A 22,253-nucleotide genomic window follows, 5' to 3' on the forward strand; every position below is an offset into this window, starting at 1 on the left:
TTTAACGGGTAGGCTACCACCTTCTTCGTTAGGGTAGCGAACGACTCTTTGAACGCGAAACAACTGACTGAGGACTCCGAGCTTCCCAGCTCCACAACAAGCGCGGCGGCGCTCTGTCTACTGAAGTCGGTCGATATAAATGGTATTAGATGAGTACCAGGTGATACGCGACCACCCCCTGTTCTTTAAAAAAATACATTTACCTACCACAAAAGCCATTGTTTCTTTTATTAACACCGGATTGGCAACCAGATTACGTAACGTTACTTGGTCTATTTTGGTTCAGGCTTTCCACCACTACATCAAAGTAGCCTACAGTCACGGGCGCTGGGTGTGAATACAGAAAGTATTCAATCTATGAATACTGAATCCTCTGTTGAAAAGAGTATCCACGATCCAAAGACAGCTCCCGAAAATTTGAAGTGGTGATATTTTAAGGGATGATATCTAGGCTTGTAGCGAACTTCCATGATGAAAAAATTTCAAATGAAATTTCAAGAATTAAAAAATTAAAGTGGGGATTGTCAACCCTGATATTTCAAAAACGGTTGCACAAGCACTTGCAATATATTTTTTTCATATAGATACAATCAGGTGCTTATTTTTTGCAAGATAAAGCTTTCCTCATAGTGACATACAAGGTGTTAACGAAATAAGTACTCAAAATTGGAAAGTATGTAAAACATGTCGAAATATTATGAAAACCTTAGTAGAGTTTTTGTCAGTGGCGGCCCCCTAAGGGAGATACAGCCCCTTGAAGGGGTAACTCAGGAAACATTTATTGCATAACTTCAAAACGGTTTAATATTAATCGCGAAATTTTGGGGTTGTATTACTATTTATATGTTTAATAATCGGCATAATGTATAAATCAAAATTTGCTACGGGAGCGTAAGAAAATGCGGGACAATGGAGCAAATTTTACAATATTTTTTTGTAGGTAATTTTTTCTACTTCCTGAACCGAAATTATGAGATTTATCATATTTTGCATAAAAAAGGTACTCTTGTTAATTTTAATAGCATCATTTTTGATCAGGGAAAATTCTGGGTTGTTAACCATTGGGCGTAGTCCATCCCTGGCATTCTGGGCATAATGAAGTTTCACTTACAATATCAAAAACAAGCTGTACTGTGTTATCGATCACTAAATTTGAATCATGCTGAAGTTAATAGTTTAGACTGTAAATAAAAATTTCTTTTTAATTTTCATCTTTGAGGGCCAGTAACTTGTTAACGAAAGCTCGCAGGAAATTTTTTTTTATGAAGAACTGATATTTTAACCTCATCTATTTGTACGTGTTTTTTTGTAACAAGCACCGAAACACCCTGTATACAGGGTGTCCCGTTTATGTTTCAAAAAAACTTGTGTTGAAGTTGTTACTTTCCAAATGGTTTTCCTTAATTATCTTTAAATCGGTTAAAGATAAAAATGTCAAAAGTACACGAGTAAACATCTTAACTGTGCGTTAAGAATAATGTGCAAACGGTTTCTTTCTGAAAAGCAGTGTCGCCGATACAGGTAATTGAAGGGGTTCAATCGAAGAAAAAATACGTTAAAGTCAAAATTTATTACATTTCTAAACGGTTCTGTAAACTCTAAAGGATACTACAAAGAAAAGGTGTACTTACTTGTCGAAATTCGGTAGCATGTACCATTTTCGAGAAAAATGAAGTTGCATTTTTTTTGCTCACATAAAGCGGCACAAGTACATTAACAAAACATTAAATTGAAAGAGGACCTTACCATTGAATGAGTTGAAGACGTTTAGCTACCAACAGTATTTGCATTTAAGACATTAATTTTAATTTCTTACGTATCACATGAAACAGTTAAATTGTAAAACATTTTATTAACTAAAAAAGAAAATTAAATTTATTTTAAGTTTCAGTTTGTTGTAAACTAACATTTAAAAAAGTAAATCAAAATAAACAGATTATGGTAATTAATTATCTATTATTAACTAATTTTAGATTTTGTAAACTACTGCCCTACCATTACTAAAATAAACAATTGTTGAATGGACTGAATTGTTGATGGACTTGAATGCTTAAAAAAGTGATAAAAACAGAAAAATATTAGGAAACAGACTCGGAGATACAGAACAAAACAGCTGCACAATTAAATAAATGTGCAAACTCGAAATACTACAGTAAATACTGAAATTGTCCCCCATTACCTTCTATGCAACTTAATTTTTCTCGAAAATGGTACGTGCTACCGAATTTCGACAAGTATACCTTTTGTTTTGTAGTTTACAGTTTACAGAACCGTTGAGAAATGTAATTTTTTTCGATTGTACCCCTCCAATTACCAATTTAAAGATAATTATGGAAAACCATTTGGAAAGTAACAATTCAACACACTGTATTTCGAAAACAGGGCGTCTAAGAAAAAAACTTGACAAAAACATGAACTACCCCTATTATTTTTCCATGAGGAAATTGTACACAGTTTTTTATGAAACATGAATGGGACACCCTGTATAGACAAGATGTAACTTTGAATGGCAGTCATATTTATACCGAGGCTACCTTTGACCTTTAAAAACATGTATCGATAGTTTATTTTTTCAAATTCCGTCATAAAAACTTTTTTAACCTTTTTTTTAGTAATGTTCAACCCCACAACTGAACAAGCTAGTGCGACCTCAAACAATGGAGCGCATTAGTCATAGCGCATGTACAATTAGGAACTGGGCTATGCATTGTTGTCAAATTTCATATTTAAAGAAAAGGTTGTTAAAAAGTAAATTTCCACACCACCCGCCCTGAGGTACCTACCTACTGCTCTTTGGCGAGTAACTTTTGTTCTGTGGATGTTGGCTAGGAGGCCTATCATCCCACATAAACGAAAATTTAAGTCTTCCAAATAAGCTAAACTATAAAACAGTACTCAACAAGTAATCTAACAGAAAAATGAAATACAGAAATATGTAAATAATTTGTTTATTCACCTGATTTTCACAGCATATGATATAATTGAAATTTAGTGGCTAATCTTCCAGTACCAGGATCCTCTTCCACAGCGTATAAAATTTCTCATTCTGAATTTGTTTCTGTCCAATATTAAGCATATTAATTTTTAAGAAAATTTTAAAGTACCTGTCATTTGAAAGGGATATTTGCAACTCTATGTAAATTTTTTCATAATATATTACTCCAGCTATAATCCAATTGATGTTTTGAAGTAAAAGGAACAAATTATTACGAAATTATTTGAAGTCTTCAGCTTATCGTTAACAGTTAGCCCAGCCAGCGCATGATTGCATTCCATGTCATTAAAAATAAATTCAAAATATTCCGTTCTATTATCTTTATCTTAGGAAATTGTTGGAACATTGGAAATATACATTTGTCTCTACAGTTTTCGGTTCAAGTGAGGACATATTTTTCTGATGACACATAGTACAGTTGTTTTGAAGGTATTTAATAATCTCAAAATATTTCAAACTACCTTGGGGGCATAGTGTTTAAGATCAATTAAAAACAAAAATTTATAAAAATGTATTTCAGTTTAAATCTATGGAGACGTAAACAGGACCCATCTAAAATTATTGACTTTAATGATAGATTGTTGTCATAAACATACATACAGAGTGTTGAAATAAGGATAAAAAAGTAAAAAAAGGTTATAGGTCCGAAAATGTGTAGTAAAAAAGCTACAGGGTGATAAATGTGCACTGGGAAAACTATTTTTTTTAAATAATTTCAAATCTACTAATCAAATACATTGGAATTATTTCAGTCACGGAGGAGTAGCTTTTTGTACACACAGGATGGAACTGAAGGTTTTTTCTTGTTAAAAAAAGCACAAAACAAATGTTTTCGTGAGGAAACAAAAAAAATGAATATAAAAAGATAATCTATGATCTTGAATGAGTGTCAACATTGATCAGTCAACACCTCAAATATGACTTCACGGAATTCATGAAATAAGAATTATGAGGGTTATTTGGGTGTTTTCACGAAAACACCCAAATGTTGTCATCATCAATAATACTGCCTGCGTTTTTCTGAACGTATTTTAATAAAATATTTTCTTCTATCTGCTTCTATCCTTCTAAAAGCATAAACATTCTTCAAAAAATAAATTAGAAATGCTCACATTATACCAGAGTTCCAAAGTAGTAGGCAGTGAGTCTCATAAATAAATCAAACCAAAATTTTTAGTTTGATAAAAAAGATAATCAACGACGCTGCATAGTTTAATTTTAAAATAATATCAGCTTAGACGTTTCCTTTCGTGTCATGTGCGTGCAAATTATTATTTTCGCATTTTTGTCATTCCAGTGTGTTTTAAAAAATGGTTTGTGCACGAGCGTTAGTGGCCAAGTCACACACTGGGTAGTCACAAATGAGCGAATTTAACAGATCCAGAACAAGGAAGACAAACAATATTTGTAAGAGAATTTGAGTGCGAAACGCGGATATTTCGGTGAATGATGATGTAGAAGCGTGGAGTTGTTTCATTTAACAAAAATAACATTCAGAAGCGTTTATCTTCTAACATTAACAAAAATTAAACTGCAATGGCAGAAAACGAAGATTTACCTAGATTGTCCCAGTTTTAATGTGTACTCTGCATTAAATGAACTTTCATTACTTAAAACGAAATGAATGAAGTTGTAGTATAGCGAAATGAAGAATACTCGTATACGATCCGCAAGGCTTAGCAATAATTTAAATATCAACAGCAGATAAGAAATATTTTTAGAAGAATTTTCTACCAGATTAAAAGGGAGGAAAGGACGGCGATTACTAACTACATATAACGGGAGAGAATGCGGATATTTAGATGATGGTTTACATGTGTTTGAGTCATGATAAACGAGATTACCAAGATGTCTGGTAATTTTTTTTATTTGGTGAAAACATTTGAGAATTTTCTTGGGAAAAATGACATCATAACCTCTATTTCAGGTACTTAAAGGAAGATTGCGATCGCCATCTAAGCAAAAATTCTGGGTTGTTAACTATTAGGCATAGTCCGTCCCTGGCGTTCTGGGCATAATGAAGTTTCACTTACATCAAAAACAAGCCGTACGCATGTGTTATCGATCACCAAATTTACATCATGCTGAAGTTAATAGTTTAGAGATAAAAAATAACTTTTTAATTTTTACCTTGAGGGCCCGTAACTTGTTAACGAAGGCTCGTATGAAAAATATATAGAGAACTGACACGGGACACCCTGTATAATATAGAGAAATTAAACAGTCTCAATAATCAAGTTTGTTAGGTACTGATTTTGACTGCGTTGCGTGCAAAAACAAAATCTTTGTGCTATTTGTAATCATTAGTGACATAATTCACATTTTGGGTAAGTTCGGAATGATATGAAATCGGCGCACGACTTTATAGATAAATTATTTATGTTAATAATGAATAGAAACCATGATGTTACTCACACCAGCATGAGTAACGACGAAATACAACAACTTTTTGTCGGTTTCCTAATATTTGCCCCTTTTCCAGAGTACTTATAACCTAAACATATTCATATCATTCATGTTATTAGCATTACAGATAACACTTTTCCAAACTTCAAATAAAATATTTATTTTACACACTATTCATGTTCATGTTTAACTTTAAGTACTTAAACTGACTTTTGAAACACGATTTCGTACCGTGTAAATTGGAAATTGTACGTTTTATACCTTATGTATCACTGTCAAATCGTCTATTTATATACAGGGTGTCCCGGTACATATGGATGACGTCAAAATAATATCAGTTCTTCATATATTTTTTTCATACGGACCTTCGTTAACAAGTTACGGGCCGTCAAAGGTAAAAATTAAAAAGTTATTTTTATTTAGTCTCTAAACTATTAACTTCAACATGATGCAAATTTGGTGGTCGGTAACACATGTGTACAGCTTGTTTTTGATATTGTAAGTGAAACTTCATTATGTCCAGAACGCCAGGAACGGGCCATGCGCAATGGTTAACAACCCAGAATTTTTGTAGACTGAATTTTAAGTACATCAGGTTGTAAAGATCCGCTATTGCGGTTTCCCATTTGTTCTTTTCGTTTTCCTGTAATATGATTTGAAATTTTGCTAAATTAAAATAAGAAAAAAAGGATAAGAACACTGATTCAAAAACTTACTTTTTCCAGAAATGAATATCCATTTGATTATCTCTCAAATTTTGTTTTGTTTTAAGTATGATTCCAACATGAATAACTTTTTTTTTTTACTTTAAGTCTTTAATTTTAATTTCACTCTATCTCTATATTACATATGAAGACAAAGCTATTCATCCGCGAGATGGAATCTCCACTATTAATACTTTTTAAACCATTATCTAGTTATTTAACAGAAAATTCCTTTTTGGGTAGTACAAATTTATTACATTCTAACTTTTTTACTAAACATTTTCATAACAACTTATTTTTATTTCAATGAGCACTACGAGTAAATGAAATTTGTATCCTTTTTTTATCCACACCGTACATTTGCAACAATGCAGAAATAAAATCAGAAATATATATCTGATACACCTACGTGACAATTTTATTATTTTATGAACAATATCACCACTTAATATGCGGTAATTTGGTCAATAAAAAATGTATTAGTTGAAGATTAATAACAAACGCAATATATATAAACTTATTTATTGGTCTTGCGTAAATTAACAGGAATGTTCAATACATATTCAATATACAACTTTAATATAATTTTTTTTTTTTCAGAAAATAGTTATAATTTTCGTTCGTTTAACAAAGATTAACCTATGGAATATAAATTAATAATGGTAGACTTATTATAATAATGAAAAGGATGGTAAAAAAAAACTACAATTACATGTGTCTTGTATTTCCAAAATTGATTCCAGATTGATTGGCACCTTTGTTACTTCCCATTTGAAGTCCGATGATTGTTTGACCGGCTTTAAGCTTTTCTTCTGAGAATGTCCTTTCGTTTTTCTCGGCTTCTTTTGGTCCAATACTTGGTTTACCAAAATTGCCAGCCTAAAACGAATGATTAATAACTTTTATATATTTTTTAATCTTATCTTACCTTTCTTCCCAGTGACTGCAAGCAAATCACAACTGAGTTAAGATTTTGTCTTTCCCAAAGGTCTACGGTTTGGAACGTCTCCTGTGGTGGAACTCCCAACTGCTTGGCAGCTTCCAAAAATGCATTTATGTTTTCCATACATTTGAAAGCCATTGAGCTGGTGTTAACCTTTTTTACCATACCTGGTTGTATGTTGTTGACTAATCTAAAAATAATATAACATGTATATGTCCATGTATGACATGTTGCTGGTTTATACAAGGTGTTTATATCTTGTGTACATATTATTGAGATCATAAAGGTCGATTAAACTAAACCCACTTCTACCAAAAATTGCTTTTTGTAACCACTGGAAGGTGGCATACTTGCCAAAAAAGTTATTTTCTTTTTCAATTAACATTCAAATTCGATTGAAATAACATTTACAGAAAAGAAAAATAACGGCAATCATAAGCAATTAGATAAATACAACTGAATTTTTTATTTATAACAAAGATATTTTTTGTATTTTTAACCAACACATTTGTACGAAAAATTTACATACGAATGGATATACGAATTGACATTAGATAAAGGCAAGATTTTGATTTCGTAAGTAAATTTGTCTTATTTTGGTCTCAAAAATCTGTACTAGCTCTATTTAACACGACATTAGGACACTCCATACATCTGGTAATTCAAGGAAATGAATTATTTTGAAACCATATAAATGTTCCACAGAAACGCAAACTTATATTGATGTTGGCTACGATGAGAACATACAGAGTGTCCCATTTACTTTGACAGACAGATACTGGACCTAAAACGTATCGTAATGGTGATTTTTATTAATTGGAGTTTGCTCCCTCTAAAATATTAAATATCTTAATCGACTACGTTTCTTAAAGTTCCCATCTGCATTATCAAGAATCCCACGTGTAATAGCTTTGAAAACTAGGCTTTTCGATTACGCATATCTTCAATTGTAGTGGAAGGCGAAGAATAAATTTTATTATATCCGCACAAGAGAAAGTCAGATTTTATTATGTAGATCAAGAGATTAAGGGGCTTCCTTCATTCAATCCATTTATGTTGAACATGTTGATTTAAAACATTATTTTTATTACATGAGATTAGCAAGTGTTCATAGGCGCCGAATCTCCGGGACAAATTTTCTGTGAGTGCAGAGAGCTTCTTTATTTACAGACAAAATTAAGTAATCTGTGAATTCAGTTACAAACAGATTTTTGTAAACAAGATAAAAACGAGGATAAACATATTAAAGTTTAGATTAATACTAAGGCATAAGATTAAGGTAGACTTAAGGCTAGGTTAGGGCTAAATTCTCCATTATGATAAATGATCCTATTCATAAAAATAGTGATATAATTTCTTGTATAATTTCCATGATCGTTTCTTGAAAATTCGATATTAACAGAATTACATAACCTTAGTTATGTTTTTAATTAATATTTTGCCGTATGTAACCCTCTTTCAGTAAGTCTATTTTTTCAAATTTGTTTCTATAATTACTAGTAACAAACTGAACCTATGAAAAAAAATTTCATGAAAGTTATGACTTTAAAATGCTAGAAAATCTTTTCTGTATTTAAAAAAATTAGTCAACATACAAAAAAAATTTACAAACAAATGTTTTTGTCTAACTCGACAATATTAACCGTTTTCAGGAAAAAACAAAAATGTTTGGCAACTCTTAAAAACAAAAATTTAGCGCTCTTGCAATATAAACGAAGCAAAAACTGAAAGAAAAACAAAATTATGGATGTCTTTCCGATATCAATTGAAGAACCAAGACGTTGACGGTATGTACCAGGTTCGGCATTGAAATATTTGAAAAACTTGTTCCCATATTTATTTAACCATACCCATATACAAATCTGGTCGAACTAAACAGGGAGGTGGTAGAAATGTATACGCCCAGTTGAAGTATGAGAACGCAGGCGAACGAAATCTAACACAAGTACATTGGGCCACTGGACAATAAATCTCAGCTTTTGACAAATTGCCCACAGTGTAGTGCAGCAATGTGGAATTTGGTGTGATTTAGGTAATTTTAATTTTTTATAGGCACCTTCTATCAATGATTTATATTACAATTGCGAAAGGGAGAAATAATATTATTACAAAATGGCATTTTGGAGACGTTTTGAAACGGAACAAAACGAAATTTACCATCAATATAATAAAATTGTTTGAGGACATCCATTTTTTAACGTAAAAACATTAACAAAAAATACAAACATTGAATATCTAACAAACTATGTATCAAGAAAGATAATTTCAGGAAAGTGATAATCGCCTGTTAATATCTCGAAAACAGTTGACAGTATATGTATATATAAACGCTAATTAGCATCAAAACAGGGGCATATTTCCAAGAAAATAAGTATCAGAGCGGTGTAAACGTATACATTTTTTTTAATTTTATATTTTAGCGACAGTTTTTAGAATTTTCGAGAAAAACGCATTTCCCAAGATATATCGATCACTGTGCAACCATGCATCTATTGTTCACAAACGTAAGCAGATTACAAACCAAAGGAAGCATTTTTTACGTCAAATCGTTTAATTTTTAAAGTACCTATATTTCAGATAAGAAAATAATTGTGTAGTGGCAAACACGTTGATAAAATAATGATATCATACAAGAAATTACTGACATTCCACTTCCAAGAAGAATAACTCTACAATAACTTCGATAATTGAGATAATCTTGTTTTTTAGACAGATTTATTTTATCGACATTATTTTATATTAGAACCAATGCGATCGTTTGACTAAAGAAAGTTTATTTAATGTCAGTATATTTTATAAAAATAGTGATGTTAAGTAAAACTATTTTTCATTTCGTTTTCATCCATATACCGGGTGATTCAGTTTGATATTCGCGGCCTCGTATCTCTTTTATTTTAACAAATAGCTATAACAAACCCTATAATTCTTTAAATCGCCGCTCAAACTCTATCAAATGACATCAGATCGTCACCATAGTAACATGTGTCAAAATGGCTACAGTCAATTGTTTTTCTTCAAATGGCACACTATATTTTTTTATTAATTCTGGAAGATATTTTTTTTCTGCATTCAGCTATATAAGGAAGTCTATAGTTTTATTAGAAATATTGCTAGAAAAACAGCAAAAAGGATGAACCCTACTTTCATTATCTTTATCAGAATAAAGCTACGAAAAGTAGGGTTCATCTTTTTTGCTGTTTTTCTAGCAATATTTCTAATGAAACTATAGACTTCCTTACATAGTTGAACGCAGAAAAAAAATATCTTCAAGAATTGATAAAACAATATATAGTGTGCCATTTGAAGAAAAACAGTTGACTGTAGCAATCTTGACATATGCTACCATGGAGACGATCTAATAATGTCATTTGATAGAGTTTGAGTGGCGATTTAAAAATATATAGTGTTTGTTATAGGTATTTGTTAAAATAAGAGATACAGGGCCGCGAATACCAAACTGAATCTCCCGGTATACCCACTTTCAGTGCGCAAAATAAATGTATATGAAATTTTTTTAACCAACCTTCAAAATACTGGCCACTGATTGTAGAATTAAAATATATACGAGCATATTTTATAATCTTCCGGTCATTGAGGATAAGCGACACGTAGATAAACGACCGAAACGGAAAAATCAGTACAGTCTAGGTTCCTTTTTAAAACCCATAGGTATTAAAAGAAAATTTTTTAATATCCTTAACTGAAAAACTAAAAACAATTGTGTGCAAACGACTTTAGTAACCGTCAGAGGTTAGTTGATTAATGTTAACAGATATTTTATTAAATTCTATTTCTGTCTCAGACTTGACCTTGAATTCGAATAGTCAATTAAATTTAATAATGACATAGTAAGTGTGGTGCAATATACCCGGTGGTTTTACAAATGGTAAATTATTGTGTTGGAGGCGGTTCTCAAAAAAATCAGTAAAATTTTATCAGTGTCCTAATTATCATCTCTCCAGACATTTCTGTAATATACTATACATTATTTTGCTATAAATAGGTATTGTTATTTATTGATAAGATAAAAGGGAAAATTGTATAAAAATGCTTGTCGAATTATTACCGAACTTTTAGCAAAGAAGTCCGCAAAGTATAGGTTTTATAATAAAATCAAATCAAATCAATCTATATATTCCTGCAGTGAAATTATAAATATTTTTGCAATTATATAATTTTTCTCAAATAATTACTATTTTTTATAAAAGTACCTAGGTACCTGTCATGAAAAGACTTGAAATTTTACATTTTACTGATAATAACGATATGGTTTTTATAAATTTAAACAATATTCGACGCACTCGACCTTTGTAATGTAATTTATAGATATCTGATCCAATTGAATTATTATATAGATAGATTAATCCCAAAATTATCAATATATTAGTTATTATAGCAATTAAAGTTAACATATCAACTCGAGTAAAAGCCGTGATTATATTTCTAACAGAGTGGCTCAGATTTGCGTAACATAATTAATGATGTTTGTTGAAACAGTTGAAAATATTGAAAAAGTTCTTTCTAGTAGCAGGGGTATGATTCAGAGAAAAAAAATACCAAAGCGCTTCCGGATAATGTGAACATGCAACTAAATATCTGGCGTTGTCAGTCACGTTTAAGAAAAAGTTCTCAACATACACCGATCACCCTGTATATTAAAATTAAAGGCAGATGACGGACACCATATTTTGTGTGAAATCTTTAGCAGTCTGAATACACCTAATTTATTTTTTAAACTTAGAATTTGGGTACACACTCAAATCAGTACGACTATAGAATGGTGGTTCCTGATATATTTACTTCTTTAGATCTACTTTTAATAACTGCAGCATTATTTATGAAAATGTCACAATTCTTTATCCTCTGAAAAACTATTGTATGTCCAAATTCCATCTTACGTAAGGAGTAGTCTTTATTGTTACTATTTCGATCTCTACAATATAAAGGTTGTCCCAAAGCTAACGCAAGATTTGAATTGTGCGCCATTTTCGTTCCGAAGTGTTGGCAGCATTGTGCAGTCACATATTGTAGTGAACAGGTTGCGGTTTAGTCAAAATGGAGCGCTATACGACAGATGAGCTAGTGAAGATTGTGAAAATTCATTACAAGTATGGAGAGTGTGTAGCTGAGATTATGCTTCGAGTTTTCGGTAGAAGGGACGCCTGAATGAAACAACTGAAAAGATTAGTTGCCAATTTTGAACAAATAAGTTCGGTTGCAGAAAATAAACAAGCCGTCCTCGTTCAGCCGAATAGAATATCCGGAAAGTCCTTTACTGTCCAAGTTCAGAAGAAAGTTTATATAAAAAATACTACCATTTACTGATGTAATATTCGTCCTAATAATATAGAGATAATTTAGAATAACCCTGTACGGTATGTGTGTAATTAAATCGAAACAATTTATTGTTACTTGTGTGTCTGTTATAAATAATGGTTGATAGTCTGTTGTAAAAATTAATATTTTATTTTCGATTACTTGTGTATATTTCATCGTTTACTTATGGTCATGATTGTATACCGACTTGAGGACCGTAAAGCAATCTTTGTTTAAAACCACTTCCTTGATCTCCAGCTGGTTTACTTTATCTAATTTACAGTTAAGTACACACCGAACATGGTTGTCACTGGATTTTTTTTTATTATTAGATATTAACGTATAAGGGGAAAATCAATAAAAACTGTCTCAGTCAATCATATAAGCATATCTCTTCAGATTAGAGATTATACTATTTTAAAAATAATATTATGTACGAATTTACAGCAGGCTGATTTAAAATTTAGTATACAGGGTGTCCAGGAAAATGTAAGAAATCTCTCGGGTGCAGATACAACATGAAAAAATAAATAGTCTTAAAATAGTGCCCTTGAAACATATTTAGCTTTTTTAGTTTACCTGGGGCGGGCTAAGCTTTACAACTTATGCCTAAATGTTTAACACCCTGTATGATAAAGACTTTAAAATAATAAATCTGGGTAGTTTCAACCTTAGACTAAAAAAAGGTATTGTTTATTGTCGATAAAATGATCAGTTTACGAGAAAAAGAATAATAAACGAATTCATGTTTTATTTTTAATAAAAAGGGCCGTGATTTTTTCTCGACAACAAAGTGCGATACGAAAGTCATTCAAACGACAGGAAAGTTTCATTTTAAGATGTTCAATCAAAAAAAAAAATACAAAATAAAAAAACGCAGTGGCGTCCTAGGAGGCACCTTAACGAAATCATTGAAAAACTTCATAAGAGGGTTCAACATGGGTGAAGTCTGATACACTCACGGAGACGACGAATTGAGGACCGCTGTATCCGCCACAATAACCCAGCATTGTTCCGTATCACATCACAATGAAACGCGATTCTCTATATTTTTTATTAATATAACAACTATTTTTTTAGATATTCCTTAAAATTTAATAATGAACCACACGAATACTTTTTTAATTGACTTATCTAATTTTCAGATGTCATTTGTATAACGAAAGAACACTCATGTGTTAGAAAATGGGTTACGGTTACGTCAATTTTGATGAACAGGAAATAGCTACAAGGTTTCTGATAGGAGTAATACCGAGAAAAAGAAAAGATATAATATTACATAATTTTTGCTCCGATTTCTATATTTATCTCACTGTAAGGATGTCACTTAACGTATAAAAATGTGAATAAGACACCAAAACCTTTCTCTCTTATTCCACCGTGTTTAACTGGTTTAAAAACATTTTTAAAATCAGTTTTATCCATTGAAAAATAACACGTCATGCGATAAAATTTATCATTAACGCAAGTTCAGTTACTAAAGACTCGTTAATGATTAAATGATGTCATGGTTCGGTTTAACGTCCAACAGAAATATGTACGTATATAATAAAGGAGATGTGAGTCATTCGGTATGTAGACTTACTTGCATAACAGCGTTCCATCTTTCAATACTTCATAGAAGTTGTCCATGTCGCCGCCAGTGTTTATTCCATCGCCGGTGATCGAAGCAATCCATTCTAAACTTTCCTTCGCTAAATCCTCACTATATTTGGCGTTGACCTGAAAAAATAAAGTCCATGGTACAAATATGGTTACCGAATGGTTTTAAAAATGCACCTACACAGGCGGAGTAACAGAACTAATAGAAGATCTCTAGGAAATGTACGCAACTAAAACTATGCTTACAGACAGCAACAATTATTTTTGTAAAATTGAAAATAAAAAAAAATTAGCAAAAAAGTTTGTATCACTTCGAAAAGACTAACCGATAATACTTTTTCAGATTATTGTATTTTAATTTTTTTATTTAAAACTGACGGGTTGTATAATGTACAGTGTTAGTCACTATAATCTGACAACTTATTGTGTTTATTATTGAAATTACACAAAAGTTTTTAATACAAAAGTTCTAGATTCTTTTTACGAATTTTTATAATACAGTATTAGAAAAAATAGTTGAATAATGGAAATCACTAAATTAAAGAAAAAAAATTTTGTTAATGAGGCACCCTGTATATTAGTGCATACTTGGCTTCGTTAAATTGTTCTCTTTTCAAAAATATATATTATGTTACTGTTTGATTAAGGACTTTTCGATATATTTCAGTTTAAACTATTTTTGAAAAAACGGAAGGAAAATTTATGTCTGACGGATCGCAGTGGCTATGGACGATTCACGCGGAACAAACAAAATACTTTGACAGAACTTTATTTATCATCATTAATTTATTTCCTATACCTAACAAACTATTTAGCAAAGAAATAATGTTTAGTGAGAACGAAAAAGTTGTCCGACTATCTTACAAGAATAATAATAATGTGAATCTCTTGGAAGACAGAAACAAAGAATTATTCCAAATTAAGAATTAGAACTAACTAAGTATATTACTTAATATATTTTCAAGGTAAGCAAATATTCATTCGAGGTTTACTATGGTAAATTCAAATATTAAATTATTGTAGAAAGGCCACAAGAGTCCACAGTAAATGCTTCAAGACAGTTAGAAATAAGCCAAAGTAAAATTATTAAAACGTTACATAAATACCGCCCCTAGAAAACTATGACGGTCCAAAATCTCACCCAAAATCAAAAAAATCTGCGAATAGAGTACTGCAGAGAAATGCTGCGTTTGAAAAATGGCTACCTAAACCATTTTGAAAAGATTTTATGGATGAGGCGACTTTTAGCTGACATTTAGAATAAAAAATACTCATAACCTGGGCAAATGAAATTCCAAGTCAAAGACGCACATCGTTCAATGTTTAGTGCCGTATATTGAGAAATAAAATCATTGCCCCACTATTTTATGAAGGTGCTGTGACTGGAGAAGATACCTGCATTTTCTTGAAAATCAAATAGAAAACAAATTGGAAGACCTGCCGTTGATCGATTATACCAATTTAATTTGGCACTAAGATGGAGCGCCTCCGCATAGAACCAGAGCAGTACGAAATTATTTAAATAATAGGTTTGATTTGTGGATTAGTAATGGAGAAAATATTCAATGACCTTCAAATAGCCCAGACCTTGCACTCTTGGACAGTTTTCTGTAGGGTTATTTAAAAAACGAGGTTTATAAGGAAACTAGTGTAAACTTGGATGAACAAAGACATAATGTAATCAATATATACAAAATTAAGTGAATTTAATTCCCATTTCATACTAAATGCAGTTCTGAAAATTAATGAGGATTATATGAAGATATGCTAGCCTAGCTTATAAAACCAATGATATTTGTACTGAAACACATATCTTTGTCAAATTGAAACGAAAAACTATAGCAATAAACAAAAACGTTAGTTGCATGTGAGAAATTAATCAAATAGTATAAAACTAGTGCAAATAAAATCCAATGGGAAACCATATTATACGGCTCACTATACCTACTAATCAAAATTTTGAAAATCATCCACAAGAATCTGTGTATGTGTTGAGTAAACTAACAACTATTGTCAAATGTCAACATTAAAAGCAATTTATATTTTAGGTAGGCCAGCCGTTAAATGAAAACTGGTGTGGGGTAAATTATAATAAACTCTGCGTTTCAATTTTAAACTTTTTATAAAATCAAACACTTATGGAGAAGTCTTTAACCTTACGGTACTGTTTCTAAAGATTATGTTATAAATATTTTTTATTTCATATAATTCTCATCGTAAAGAAATATGCACGTAACACTTGTTGTTTAAGTTTGAACATGTTGAAGGAATATGTACTTTCGAATCATACAATGCTTTAACCACGACTTTCTTTGAATATTGCAAAATTATTTAATTGTAAGACCAAAAGCGAACGTGATACTATTATTTCAACACCTCTTTAGAGTAGCTATACTTATTACAAAATGTAGATTTAGGTTGAAGAAACCATTTAATGTCAAGATCATCCAAAGAATCCAGTCTACTGTTGGTAGAAGGCAAAATCCGTAGAATGACCAGAAACTATCTTGATGCACCGCAAAACCATCGTAACCAAGAAACCAAACAGACGAATGTTCCTCTCCAACTTGCAAGAAATTTAAAGAGATTTTGTCCAACAACGGTTTTAGATTGATAATGATTATTAATTCTAAATAGACTGTTGTTTGTTCCTATTTGTTTTTTATTTTAATGTAACAGCAAAAGTTTTTTAAAAACTAAATATTCGTGGGCGCCATCAAGGTTTTCCTGCATATTGGCCCCACTAAGCAATGGCGACGTCGTGAGGGCGAGATACAACCAAACTTCTGCACACAGACGCTAGACACTAATTAGCGCGGATGGACACAATGATGATAATGTTTTTTCATTTTTTTAGGAAAGATTTATTATTTATTTATTAAAATGTATTAAAAAATTATTTGAACTGGTTTATGGTATCTATAATAATAAAATAAAAATATAAGAAACTTGTATAAAAAGACCACAACGGCGAGAAATGCATAGAGGATCGACGCATAGCACCGCTACAACGCCGGAAGGATGTGTGTAGCCTTTCATCGAAATACATGTGTTTCATTTAGAACTGTAAATCCGTCACAAAAAAGTCTTCGAGTCTTCAAGTGCTGTTATGTGCCTACTGTAATATGAAATGACTACCTTGCATTTAACATCTGTATTAGATAAACCAGCAAAATATTGTGAGACGCTCCCAGAGTTTTTTAAAATTTTTCTAGACCTCGATATTTTCTTTGAATTCACTCAGATCTATCACCCACGTAGAAAGATTTGAATGTCTGCACAAAATTTTATTTAACCTTTCCTTAATTTTAATTCTAATTCAGGACTATATGGTTTTATCCTCAGTTTACTAATTGCATTATTGAGAATTTTAACGTTTATTTGTCACACCCCTAGACTATTTAACGTAAAAATATCACCAGTGGCAAATATGTAGAACATATTAGATTAGAGTAACGGATTTCTAGAATTATTCGTTTATCTCAAAACAAAACCGTGCCTTCGATTATTCATTATAAATAGTTTTCCGCGAATCCTTTCATTCTATAAAATTCCTAACTAGGCCTTATCTATTTATAAAATTATTAACCTCATGTACAAACATATGATTAATCGATGCATATTCGTTATGTATGTAATTCAAGAAAGACTGAACCATAATTCCGTTGACCAGCTTTGCCGAACAAAATTCGTATACCTAGAACCAAAATTTATTTCATGTGAAATTCGAGTAAATTCAATATAAATCAATTATATATTTACCTAGTTTCGGCTATACGCTATCATCAGGGAAAACTAACAATCTCATGGAAAACAATTACTTCATTAAAATTAAATTATAAAACAATTTTTTGTAAAATATTGAAACTATCTATATTATTTTTTAAGTAATCTTATCAATGATTAAATGAAGCCATTCTTTTCCATACGATTGTTATTTTTTTAACCTAACGGTGACATAGAACTAAAACTAGTTGGAAATAAATATTTATACTGATTTAAAATGGGCTCTAAAGCATTCATTATTATAATGCATTTTCGTTGGAATGTACACGATGATTCACTATATTTTGACACTCCTATTAACTTTTTTGTTTTAATAGTTATAAAAAAATGTAAAATACAAAAGTTGCACTATTTTTTATGAAGTTTTTGAAATTGATAGTAGGGAAGCAAATGAAGTCCAAACAAAACAGCTGCCGATGTTAACTTTGTTAATTGAAATGGAATGCCCTGTATATTATTACATATTTGGATAGAACGTTGCCTGTCGAGCATAATCATATAGGGTTTGTTGGGTCCATCTCTAACAATAAGTGAGATAATATTAAAAAACGAAGAGAAAGTTTTTTATAAAGAAAATAAAAGACATTTTGGAATTGTTAGACCTCTTTCGGGCATTTCTGCCTTTTTCCAATTAAGTAAGGATTTAGATTTAGTTGTAATATATTTTGACATGTCGGACATTGATATAGGTCAAAATGCGTATAGGTGTTTTAACTAAATCTCACTAATTAGGCCGTGCGAGGCCTATTTACTCATGATCATGAACAATGTTATATGGTAGGCCGCGACAGTGACAGGTAATGTCATGACAACATTGTTATTGTTTGACAGTTTGTATTATTATTTAATTAAAATGGGTTACACAGAAGTAGAAAATTGAAATACATATAGGAATTAAAATACATAGAGTAAGTTATTCTCCATGCTATATTTTAATTCCTAATAACATGTTAACATCCGCGGCCATTTTGTTTGGACTTCATTTGATTTTCTACTATCATTTTCGAAAACTTGTGCAACTTTTGTATTTCATATTTATTTATAACTCTTAAAACAAAAACGTTAAAGGGGAGGAGGGGTCAAAATACAGTGAATCACCCTGTACAATGCTTGTGGAAAATAACAAATGATTTTAATAATTTATTAATATCTCTTCGATGTCACTTCTATTTAAAGAAATTATTTCTGTGTCGGAACACGAATAATTACGAAATAAAATAAAGGGTAGAGATTTCTTAATTTTTCCAGAAGATAAGTTGGTAGTCAACAGTATTTTTAAACGTGACAAATAGATAAAATGCCAGTGTTGTAAATATTGCCGATGAAGTCACGATCAACGGAGAATTGTACAGGAAATGGTGATGCAATCCACTAATCAAATGTGAATATTGAGAGTGCGATAACAAAAACCGTATACTTGAAGTATATCAAGAAGTTGTTTCTGGTAGTTTAACCACATTTTAATTGAATACTCATATATTCTCGTAAGATGCAATCATTGATAAGGAAACAATTTCTCACCCCGCTTCCACATTGACATGGTTAGTTAACTATAAGTACCGTCGTTCGCAAACAACGTTTCGGCATGTTAGTTAAAATGACCAGCCATATTGTCAATATACGCAACTAAGTCGACAACTTATTCCAATAAGAAAACTAATTAAGTGAGAATGATGTAATATCTGGTATAAGTTTTCTGACCTCGAATTCGTAATCAGCGACTTCGAAAACCTCCCTATCCCAAATTTGATGCGAATGTGTTATTTTTTGAAAATTAGGTCGGCCATCTTGGATCCGCCATCTTGAATTTTGCAAAATTGACCTCGGATCCGTGATCAGCAACCCCGAAAACCTCGGTATATCAAATTTAGCGCGAATCTGTTATTTTTTGAAAATTCGTGATATCTTACTTTAATTGGCCCGTTTTTTTTTGAGGTTAGAAAAAGAACCGTCAATTCTGACCGCGGATTTACGTTCGGCGGGGCCTTAACCATATAAATGAACATTTGAATATTGAAAAAAAAAATTGTTTGTATTTTTCCTAACGCTTTTTCGTGAATTTTTGCTATTTTTTTTGAGGTTAGGAAATTCCTGTGATGTGATTCTGATACCGAATTCGTGATAAAGAGGCAAAAATACTACGGATAACATATGTCATATGAAAAGTACAGAAGACAACTTTTTTTTGTGTGGTTGTGTTATCAAATAAATTTATCTGCAGAAATAAGTAGGTACCAGATATATATTGTTTGTCTCATATTACGACATATTATCTTCGATAATAAAATTATAATTTTATCATAGACTATTACAGTCTATTTATTTATATTTTTTTATTACTTACCGATATATCATTCTCAATAAGCGCTTAAGTATAAAAAGATAATATTTTTATATTCCTATAAATACTATATTACAAATTTATTAAGAATGGATGAATTTTAAGACTATAATATAATTAAATATAAGTTTCAATAGTTCCGATTATTCAAATATTTAATAATAAATATTAATTAAAACGTATGCTCAGTGTACCTAATTGAAATAATAATGTAATATTTGTTTAATCGGATTGATTTCCTCCTACTTATTTATGGTCGAAAGGAAGTATTTGTCCGAATGAACGCCATATGAATACTAACAAGTAATTCTATCAAAACACACGTACCATATCGTTAAAGATGCAATGAAAAAAATATTTGTAATGATATGATTAAAGTAGGCGTACTAATTAATGTTGACCCTCAAAAATATTCCAAACGGTGATGACATAGTAAACAAATTGGTTGGTCCAGTTACACAACCAGGGACCCCACCCCAGGTTTTCGATCCGTCGTCGAAAATAAAATAATTCTTTTTGTGATTTTTGTTTTTTATTAATTTCGTTTGTGGTTATAAATGCTTTTTTTATTATGTTTTAAACTTAATTCTTCCTAAAATCCAAATTTAAAACCGTAACTATTCGATTTCCTCTTTGGATCGGCACGCCCATGGAATGTGCCAAAGGGCCATGCCCGCCCTGCAGAGTTTGTCGGGGAAAATCCGAGAGTATATCTAATCACAAATTACTAATAAGAAAAAAATCCGTCTTTTTATCACCAAAGTGACTATTCTTAACTTTTATCTCCTTTTGGGGAAGACATTTTACTGGTTATCTTTATGAAATGTTTTTATTTTATGCAAAACTATATTTTACAAAGAAAAATAACAGTGTCTCTAAAAACAAGGTAAAATTATGATTAAATGATCAAGTAGGTAATCCAAATTTTGGTGCCGGTATACTACCTAGGGTACCCACTAAGAAATGACTTTTTTACCCAATGACCTTGATTGGTTGTAGCAGGTAGACAGGCATTGAGTATACCTATTTTCCTCCAGAAGAGTAATAAAATAGAAGGCATGACACAACAGATGCTATATGGATCGTCAAATATTCCTACGTTCCACGCCCAAAATGGTTTTAGTAAATAAAAAAGTCCTTTTCTGTATTGAACAATCGCTTAAAAATTAACCGATGTTTTGAACAACACCCTGCATTTATTGACCTATGCATATTATGGCCCAGATTAATTACGTCGAGACAAGCATGCACCAACCGTCTTTATTGCCGTTGATTAGGACAATTAAAAATGTTTTAGAAAACTCCTTCGTCGAGAGTCGTTAATAACATCAACAAATACATAAGAAATTATTTTAAACTGACTAAGCAAAAATTTTAATGTAAGCGACGTGGTAATATACAACAAAATATGTAAAACACGACTAAAAAAAAACACCTGCTCATTCTGAATAAAAGTAAACGATAATAATTACTGAAACTACTTCCTACCGACTGATATATCGAATTATAAACTTACCTTTCTTTGTGCCTCGGCGGCAAATCCACTTTTTGTAGCTCTGTTTGTTGCCATCTTAACAGAAAAGATCGGAAAAGCAGAAAACAACACCTTACTTGTCCTAACACTGTACCAAACTAAAACCTCGAACGGCGAATCGGATATTCACGTTTCTGTTGCTCCGACTCGGTTGCTAGCTGACTTGCTCACTCCACCTTATTGAATGGTTGAATTGACGCATACTCGTAAAAGAACCGGTTAAACGAAAAAAGTTTTGTTAGCACAAAGCAATATGCCGGCAGTTTTATTTTTTCTGAGGAATTTTCTGGAATCAGTAAAATATCCTCAATATCAGTTTATCTATATCGCCTTTAAATAAGGTTCAGATAATATAATGTATTAAGAAAATCATGAATATCATTCGTCATCATTCAAGTTCTATTTCTAACTGTTATGTCACTCGCAGATCTGTTAAATTCCCCGGTAACAGATACAGGATGCTAAGAAATCGACATTAAAAAAACAGCGAACCTTAAGTACATAAATAATGTATGTTTCATGAATATACTTAATAAAGTATTATTCATATTTTTTGGATATAATTATTTGAGTTTACGCTAATCTTTTTTGCGACGTACGATCAGGCCCGGATCCAGAGGGGGTGG

The 22,253-nt window shown here is 31.3% G+C and overlaps 1 protein-coding gene across 1 annotated transcript; it reads right to left on the reverse strand.

The window, feature by feature from the left end:
• Positions 1-6,703: 6,703 nt before the first annotated feature.
• On the reverse strand, positions 6,704-21,869 carry LOC108905975 (myophilin). The gene is made up of 4 exons (XM_018709085.2): positions 21,610-21,869; positions 13,950-14,086; positions 7,034-7,238; positions 6,704-6,984 (listed from the first exon to the last, which is right to left on the reverse strand). The coding sequence occupies exons 1-4, from the start codon at positions 21,661-21,663 to the stop codon at positions 6,814-6,816; spliced, it is 567 nt and encodes a 188-aa protein (XP_018564601.1). The 5' UTR covers positions 21,664-21,869; the 3' UTR covers positions 6,704-6,813.
• Between the last annotated feature and the right edge of the window lie 384 nt (positions 21,870-22,253).

Source organism: Anoplophora glabripennis, unplaced genomic scaffold (genome assembly GCF_000390285.2).
Source record: "Anoplophora glabripennis isolate ALB-LARVAE unplaced genomic scaffold, Agla_2.0 scaffold113, whole genome shotgun sequence".
Taxonomy (NCBI): domain Eukaryota; kingdom Metazoa; phylum Arthropoda; class Insecta; order Coleoptera; family Cerambycidae; genus Anoplophora; species Anoplophora glabripennis.

Coding starts and splice junctions, on each gene's coding strand:
- LOC108905975 (XM_018709085.2), bottom strand. CDS start 21,663: ATGGCAACAAACAGAGCTACAAAAAGTGGATTTGCCGCCGAGGCACAA. Junction 14,087..21,609: donor CCGCCGAGGCACAAAGAAAG/GTAAGTTTATAA, acceptor TTATTTTTTCAG/GTCAACGCCAAATATAGTGA. Junction 6,985..7,033: donor TGCAGTCACTGGGAAGAAAG/GTAAGATAAGAT, acceptor CATTCGTTTTAG/GCTGGCAATTTTGGTAAACC.